An 8,955-nucleotide genomic window follows, 5' to 3' on the forward strand; every position below is an offset into this window, starting at 1 on the left:
TCCCAGAATTCCTCAGCCAGCCTCCATTTTGTTTGTTAGATTTAAGCCAGGGGTCTTCACACTTGGCCCTTTTATGACTTGTGGACTTCATCTCCCAGAATTCCTCAGCCAGCCTCCATTTTGTTTGTTAGATTTAAGCCAGGGGTCTTCACACTTGGCCCTTTTATGACTTGTGGACTTCATCTCCCAGAATTCCTCAGCCAGCCTCCATTTTGTTTGTTAGATTTAAGACAGGGGTCTTCACACTTGGCCCTTTTATGACTTGTGGACTTCAACTCCCAGAATTCCTCAGCCAGCCTCCATTTTGTTTGTTAGATTTAAGCCAGGGGTCTTCACACTTGGCCCTTTTATGACTTGTGGACTTCAACTCCCAGAATTCCTCAGCCAGGCACGCTAGCTGAGGAATTTCTTGGAATTGATGTCCACAAGTCATAAAAGGGCCAAGTTTGAAGACCCCTGGCTTAAGCCAAACAAGCTTTCTTACAGGAATAGGTTAGTTTAATTCACATGGTCTCCTTCTAGAGTCTTAGTTAACCATCATCACGAGCTATTTCAATCTCTCTTAGACCCTGAAGAATTCATTCAGATTACTTCTTTTCCTCACGCGATTACGAAGGCTGCCAATTTCACACTGTTGCCTCACGTCCCAAATCTCTTACCTCTCCCTCTCCTTCAAACTGAATTTCTCTCAAATTCCTAGCCCAACTTTCTAGAAGAAGCTTCTCTAGAGCTGGTTGCTCAAATCCACAATTTGCATTATTTTTTTTAAAAATTGAAATACACAAAAATAATTGCGCGGGGTTTATTTTACTAGTGAAACGAAAACACAGTTTCTCCCATCATCGCTTAACTCAGTATGAGCTACAAACCACAAGAAGTTATCTTACCAGGATCGCTACTGGCCAGGATGCCCAGGGGATCTTTATCTGTCATGGAGTCTCCTGCATCTCCACGAGGTTCTCTTCTAAGCGTCTCCTCAGCTTCGTGGCTGTCGGAACCGGTCCCCGTCCAAGTGTTCGAGGGGACATCTTGGCTATTAGCAACATTCCTGGATTTATTCCAGCGCCGATTTGTTCTCCTCTGTGTGTTCCCTTGTTGCCTAGGACCTCCTCCATTTGGAGGTTTCCACATTCCCTTCATCTTGCTGAAAGACAAAACGTTTGTTCTAGACCACTTCTGCATTATGATTATGATTATTTTATTTTATTCAAATAATACAAACATAACATATAAATCTAAATACAAAACAGTATTAAAAATTACAAATACTACAGTGCATCCACACCCCTGGAGGCCATTTTTATTATTTATATATATATATTTTTAGATAAGATAAGATTAAAAAAATGTCATTTTTTTACTGCGGGCACAATGGCACACATCAAAAATGAAATGTAGTTGCCCGCTCTCAAAGGGAAACACGTACATGACGCACACCTAAACATACTATGAGCAACGTATGTATAGACCCACATCCCTACGTGTACGTAGCAAATAAATATTAAATACTGGCCATCTTGAATATATAACGGAAGGAGGAAGCTTGAGAGTTCACAAGGTTAATGCTGTATGGAACAACTAACAATATACAACATATTTCAATTGTGCCTTTATCCCCTCCAAAACAGCATGTATTCTTGAGCAGGTTTATTCCCTGCTCCAACACTGGAAGTTTTTAAGAAGAGACTGGACAGCCACTTGTCCGAAATGGTATAGGGTTTCCTGCCTGAGCAGGGGGTTGGACTCGATGACCTCCAAGGTCCCTTCCAATTTTACTATTATTATTATTATTATTATTATTATTATTATTATTATTATTATTATTATTATTATTATTATTATTATTATTATTATTACTCTCTTCTCTTTTAGCCAATTTCTGGCAAGAGGGCACTGCCTCTGAATCTTTAAAAGTGGAAGTTTTAAAGGGTTTTAAAGGGATCCACCTGCACCCATCCAGAGAACAGCCACACGCCCCAAACAGCAGCCCTTTTAAGATGATGCTTCCAACATTAGCTAAGAGTTCAAAGTAGGCCACAAAAGCTCAAAAAATTAGATTATTTTTTTTTAAAAAAGCAGGAGGGAACAGACTGGCTGATTGCCTTCCGAGTTTACTAAGTAGACCCAAGAGGCTGTAACAAAATCTTACCCAAATTGTAGAGTTGTCAGCACTTCTCCCCGACATTCTTTGTCCACCTTTAATGTTTTCTTCTTTTCGATATTTGACAAAGTTGGGAAATTTCTGCAGCGAGAAATTAGCAATCCATTCCGGGCAATAAAAGGCTCAGTAAATTTGACTATTGGGCCTCAACGTCCATCAAATTGCTACGTTCATTCATTCTTGGGGGCTCTTCACAACCTTAACTTAATCAGCTTTCCTCTACTACAGATAGTCCTCAACTTGCAAACCGATTGTTTAGTGTCCGCTTGAACTCACAACGGCACTGAAAAAAGGGGCTTAGGACCGGTTTTTTCACACTTATGACCGTTGCAGCATCCCTGTGGTCACGGGATCAAAATTCGGAGGCTTGGCAACTGGCATGGACTTGTGACGGTGGCCGCGTCCCGGGGTCATGTGATCCCCTTTTGTGACTTTTTTGATGAGCAAAGTCCATGGAGAAGCCAGATTCACTTAAATAACTGTGTTAATGACTGCAGTGACCCACTTAACAAGCGTAGCAAGAGAGGTCGTAAAATGGGGCAAAATTCACTTCTGTCTCGTTTAGCAGCGTAAGTTTTGGGCTCGGCTGTGGTGGTAAGTTGAGAATTGCTCCAGGAAAAAAAAACACCATATAAATCCTGCAAATTAAATTTACATTCTGCAAATCGGAGAGAGTATGTAATGTAAATTTAATTTGCAGGATTTATGTTTTGTTTTTTTCCCCTGGAGCAATTCTCAACTTACATTCTGCAAATCGGAGAGACCAAGGGAAATCATCAACACAATTAAAAAACGAAAATTAGAATATTTCGGACACGTGATGCGACACCCAGAAAAATACGGCCTACTCCATTTAATCCTCCAGGGAAAGACTGAAGGCAAACGAGGTCCAGGCAGAAGAAGAACATCGTGGCTTCAAAATCTCAGGGATTGGTTTGGACCAAACTCAGCAGCACTTTTTCGTGCGGCTGCTGATAAAAACAGGATCGCCACAATGATCGCCAACGTCCGATAACGGATATGGAAGAAGAAGAAGAAGAAGAAGGAGGAGGAGGAGGAGGAGGAGGAGGAGGAGGAGGGGANAAGAAGAAGAAGAAGAAGAAGAAGAAGAAGAAGAAGAAGAAGAAGAAGAAGAAGAAGAAGAAGAAGAAGAAGAAGAAGAAGAAGAAGAAGAAGAAGAAGAAGAAGAAATAATAATCATCGGAGAGACAGAACCAAGAGTAGTTTGGGGGGGTGGAATAAGAAAGGAAGGAAAAAAGTGAACACCTTCCTCTTCTGCCCTTAATAAACCAGCATTTGTATCGTTACCAATTAAGTCCACTTACTTTCTCCTTTCTTCTCTCCATCTAGCAATTTCATCCGGGGTATCTAATTTGATCCGCTTGGCACCGGGAGAGTGCATCTGAGGAGGAAGACACGAAAAACATCTCAAGGCGATAGGGAAGGTGCAGCTCTCTTAAAATTATTTGTTAAAAAAAAACCAAACCTGGTTAAAATAAGATGGGAGAAAACCACGACAATGGCTCCTGTTTCTACTATATTTCTCTTGTAGACAGTAATGGAAGGCAGTGCAATCTCTTACGAAGACTTTCTGAAGCTAAATAGGTATAACTCTTTGGAAGGAATGGTATAAGGTTTCCTGCCTGAGTAGGGGGTTGGACTAGATGACCTCCAAGGTCCCTTTCAACTTTATTATTACTATTACTATTACTATTATTATTATTACTATTACTATTATTATTATTACATTATTTATAATATCTCTGAACTGCTTTTACAGATTCCTTCCTTCCTTCCTCCCTCCCTCCCTCCCTCCCTCCCTCCCTTCCTTCCTTCCTTCCTTCCTCCCTTCTCCAACACTGGAGGTTTTTAAGAAGAGACTGGACAGCCATTTGTCTGAAATGGTATAAGGTTTCCTGCCTGAGTAGGGGGTTGGACTAGATGACCTCCAAGGTCCCTTTCAACTTTATTATTATTATTATTATTATTATTATTATTATTATTATTATTATTATTATTATTATTATTATTATTATTTATAATATCTCTGAACTGCTTCTTCAGATTCCTTCCTTCCTTCCTTCCTTCCTTCCTTCCTTCCTTCCTTCCTTTTTCCAAGATTCAAGGCAATTTTCATTGGTTGCATTACTGAAGGTTTTTTTTAAAGCAGTATCAAAGCATGCCCAAAGCTCATTGCTCAGCCTTCAAAACAGCTCCATAAAGGTGTTCTGCTGTTTATTCACTGTAACTGTTCGACAAACACTTGCAGATATGTCGGGCAAATTCCAAAAAAACCCCAAGATGTATAAGATAGGAAAACTCACAAGAAAAATTCTTAGAAAAGGGTTATCAATCTGAGCCAGGCAAATACGTACATTTTTCCAATGGATCTGAACCAGTTTCTCATGTGCTCTAAAGTTGCAGCCATCTTCAGTACACTGAAAGAATAAAGACATTACAATCAGTTTAGCAAGCTAAAAAAGTGGCAGTACATATTGAAATTACAATTTGATTTCTGCCTTTTCCCCCACCCTCTCCCTTTACTTCTTCTGCATCCTCCTCACTACTCATTCTCCTGTTTCAAAATGTATTTATTCTCTAATTCCAGGGATGTTTGCTGCTTAATTCTAGCTTAACTCAGCAATCTGTGATCATCATTATTCCGAATCTTGATATGGAAGACTGAAATAAATTTTAATTTTCAAACTGCGTAGGCGTGGGTCACTTCAGCAATCTCTGCTATCTATAGCTGGAATTCTACAGAATATAATTGCAACTCTACAGAAACTAAATCTGAGGTTAGCTGGGACACCAAATCTCCTTTCTGGAAAAGGGGATTCTCTTCCAGCTGGATGGAAAATTATCACCCAAGGTGGGGCAAACCAAAATCCTGCCTTGCGGTGCTTGTGTGGGAAACAGGCTTCTGTTTCAAGCTTCCACACCAGCTTTGAAAGGTTAGACTCCGTGATTATTCCACTCAATCATTTGTTCCATTTGTGCAACAGCTGTCTACAGCCATTATAACACACCTGCTTGTGCTGAGAGATGTGTTCCTCATATTTCTCCTTGTTTTTAAAGCCACGATCGCAGGTATCACAATAATGGGTAAACACCGGTTCCTTCCTCTTCTTGTTCTATAAAAAAGAAAAGAAAAGAGGCATTAATGGTGAGTTGTGGGACTGGCCCTGTTCCAAGGGGCTTACAACGAGTGCAAAAAAAATAACATGCCATCTCTGGCATCCCTAACCATCCCAAAGGATGCCTGAACAAATGTTATCAACCTTTAAATATAACCTTACGAAGGTGCCATTCGGTCACCACGACCAACCATGGTTTATTCCAAGAATGAGTATTTTCAGGAGGCCTTTGAAAACGATCAGAGCAAACCTTTGGAAGAATAGGTGGACAAAACGAGACCAGGATCATTCTGCTAACATGTCTCCAGCAAGATGGTAAGAGTCTACAATATTTTATTTATTCGTTTGTATCCTGCCTTTATTATCTTTATAAAATAACTCAAGGTGACGAATATATTCAACATACCTTCTCCTTCCTCTTTTCCCCACAACAATAACCCTGTGAGGTGGGTTGGGATGAGAGGGAGGGACTGGCCCAAAGTCACCCAGCGGGCTTTCATGGCTAAAGTGGGACTAGAACTCTTAGTCTCCCACTTTCTACTCTGGCGCCTTAACCACCAGTCCAGGGGTAGGCAACCTTGGCTCTTTTATGACTCATGGACTTCAACTCCCAGAATTCCTGAGCCAGCATGGGGAAAACTTTGGCCCCTTCATGACTCGTGGACTTCAACTCCCAGAATTCATGAGCCAGCATGTGGGAAACTTTGGCCCCCTCATGACTTGTGGACTTCAACTCCCAGAATTCCTGAGCCAGCATGGGGGAACTTTGGTCCCCTCATGACTCGTGGACTTCAACTCCCAGAATTCCTGAGCCAGCATGGGGGAACTATGGCCCCTTCATGACTCGTGGACTTCAACGCCCAGAATTCCTGAGCCAGCATGGGGGAAACCTTGGTCCCTTCATGACTCGTGGACTTCAACGCCCAGAATTCCTGAGCCAGCGTGGGGGAAACCTCTCCCTTTCCCCTCAGCATGGCTGGCTCAGGAATTCTGGGAGTTGAAGTCCACCAGTCATAAAAGGGCCAAGGTTGTCTACCCCTGCCCTAGACCAAAATGACTCTCATCTTTGCTTCCTTTCCTGCTTTGCTTGCTAAAAGAACAAAAGTGCCCCCAATCTGAACCGTTTTAGCGAAACAAAACAACCTCAAATCATGGCCTGTGAAACTAGTTCGTTTTAAAGAATCCATTGTTAAAACCAGGCACGCTTTAGCATTTGGACAAAGTGCTTATCTGCAGTCAATCCAAGCAGAAAGAGAGAGCTTCAGTCTTATTGCAGCCATCCTTGAAGGAAAGGGAAGGGTGTGTTATGAGTGCCGTTGTGTTCCTTTTGTGACGAAGAGGTGACTTATCCAAACAACCAAACACAACAACAAATAGTTCAGTCCCAGATGTACAAACAGAATGAGGTTCATTTATACTTCGGGGATTATCCACGCCCATCCCTGTAGCCAGGAGGAAGGATAAAGCTGATTTCACTTTAATAAACTCTTGGTGTTACCAGTGAACCAAGAATCACAATCGAAAAGGAATTCGCTACTGGGTCGTTCACAGGAGTCAGCTGTCTTTCTCAGGGACATTTAATACTTGGCACTTCTCCGCTAATATTTGTGGTTTTAAAACTGAATCTTGAATATTCTTCTCCATCGCACTGGTGGCATATATAAATCAAGTAATCCAATTAATTGATGAATTAAATCCTTTTTTTACATCAATTAGGAGCCCAATAAGCCGGAAGCTGCCCAGAGTCATTTGATACAAGATGGGCAGCAAATGAATTCAATAAATAAATAAATAAAACAAATACCAACTCCATTGAATCCCTACATCAGGGGTCTTCAAACGTGGCCCTTTGATGACTTGTGGACTTCAACTCCCAGAATTCCTCAGCCAGACATGCTGGCTGAGGTATTCTGGGAGTTGAAGTCCACAAGTCATCAAAGGGCCAAGTTTCAAGACCCTTGTCTTAAATCTAACAAACAAAATGGAGGCTGGCTGAGGAATTCTGGGAGCTGAAGTCCACAAGTCAACAAAGGGCCAAGTTTGAAGACCCCTGTCTTAAATCTAACAAACAAAATGGAGGCTGGCTGAGGAATTCTGGGAGCTGAAGTCCACAAGTCAACAAAGGGCCAAGTTTGAAGACCCCTGCCCTAGATTCTGGTTGATTTCCTTTTGGGAGAGAAATCAATTTCATCCAGGTTCTGTACTTTTTATGCAATTAGAATTAAATGACAGCTTAGCATGACATCACGATAGGCTACTGAATCCCCATTACATTATTTTTATTTTTCCTCAGTAGCAGGGAAAGGAGCCCAGCAGTTACAAAGGGAGAAGTCAAATTCTCTTCTTCATAACAAAAGAGCATTTATCGCACACGGTATGTTCCTATGTCCACAATGCTAACAACTATAAAAGTGGGATAAATATGTAAGGAGTACCAAACAGCTCAACAGTAATAGCACTTAGATCTATATACCAGTTCGCAGTGCTTTACAGCCCTCTCTAAGTGGTTTACAGAGTCAGCACATTGGCCCCAACAATCTGGGTTCTCATTTTATCAATCTCGGAAAGATGGGAGGCCGAGTCAGCCTTGAGCTGGTCAGGATCGAACTGCTGGCAGTCAGCAGAATTAGCCTGCAATGCTGCATTCTAACCACTGCACCAATCCAGCTCTTTCTGTCTATTGCGTGCTTATGAAAACGTCTCTGTTCCTTTTGTTGAAATCAGAAATACAAACAAAAGTGGCACCCTACAATTTACTCTCAATTTGCAATACCTTCTGTTTCTGCTTCCTGCCTTGACAGGCTCCAGCTTGTGGCGGTCCAGTTGGTTTCACCTGCCAGTCTTCAACAAAATGATGATGCCTGCCTTCAATTAGAATCCAGAATTAAGCGTTACAAAATAAAATAAACGGAAATAAAAATAGAAATCTAAATGCAGTTCTATTCAGGAAAGGAAAACACCGTGAACCCCGAGCGTAAACTCAACTTTCTCATAAAGGATGAATTAAAATTTTTTTGCTGCTCATCTGGCTGCCAAGTGACTCTGAGCAGCTTACAACAATGAAAGCGATAAAAAAAACACATATTTAACTATACACACATATACAGTTGCAAGAAAAAGTATGTGAACCCCTTGGGATAACGCGGAGTTTTGCATGAATTGGTCATAAAATGTGCTCTGAACGTCATCTAAGTCACAACAATAGAAAAACACAGTCTGCTGAAAATAATAATACACAAACATTACATGTTGCCATGGTTTAATTGAACATAACATGTAAACATTCAGAGTGCAGGGAGGAAAAAGTATGTGAACCGTTGGACTTAATAACTGGTTGACCCTCCTTTGGCAGCAATAACCTCAAACAAACGTTTCCTGTAGTTGCAGATCAGACCTGCACAACGATCTGGAGTAATTTTGGACCACTCCTCTTCACAAAACTGTTTCAGTGTAGCAATATTCTTGGGATGTCTGGTGTGAATCGCTCTCTTAAGGTCATGCCACAACATTTCAATCGGGTTGAGGTCAGGACTCTGACTGGGCCACTCTCGTAGGTCTTCTGAGAGCTCTTTTCTGCGAGGCATGGTTCATATCAGACAGTGCTTCTTGAAACCAGTAAACCCATAACAGGTGTGTGTTTTTAAAGGGCAGGACAGC

General features: G+C 41.4%; 1 protein-coding gene across 1 annotated transcript in view; it reads right to left on the minus strand.

Annotated features, from left to right (window-relative positions):
• The window catches only part of NUFIP1 (nuclear FMR1 interacting protein 1), a 17,768-nt gene extending 8,886 nt beyond the window's left edge, over window positions 1–8,882 (minus strand). Inside the window, exons 1-7 of the mRNA XM_015811063.1 lie at window positions 8,735–8,882; window positions 8,072–8,163; window positions 5,191–5,295; window positions 4,537–4,599; window positions 3,487–3,563; window positions 2,150–2,242; window positions 888–1,144 (exon numbers count right to left, since the gene is read on the minus strand). Coding sequence (XP_015666549.1) covers window positions 888–1,144; window positions 2,150–2,242; window positions 3,487–3,563; window positions 4,537–4,599; window positions 5,191–5,295; window positions 8,072–8,163; window positions 8,735–8,882 — 835 coding nt within the window. The remainder of the gene's footprint in view (window positions 1–887; window positions 1,145–2,149; window positions 2,243–3,486; window positions 3,564–4,536; window positions 4,600–5,190; window positions 5,296–8,071; window positions 8,164–8,734) is intronic.
• Between the last annotated feature and the right edge of the window lie 73 nt (window positions 8,883–8,955).

This window comes from Protobothrops mucrosquamatus, unplaced genomic scaffold (assembly GCF_001527695.2).
Source record: "Protobothrops mucrosquamatus isolate PMUCROS unplaced genomic scaffold, P.Mucros_1.0 scaffold28, whole genome shotgun sequence".
Lineage (NCBI taxonomy): Eukaryota > Metazoa > Chordata > Lepidosauria > Squamata > Viperidae > Protobothrops > Protobothrops mucrosquamatus.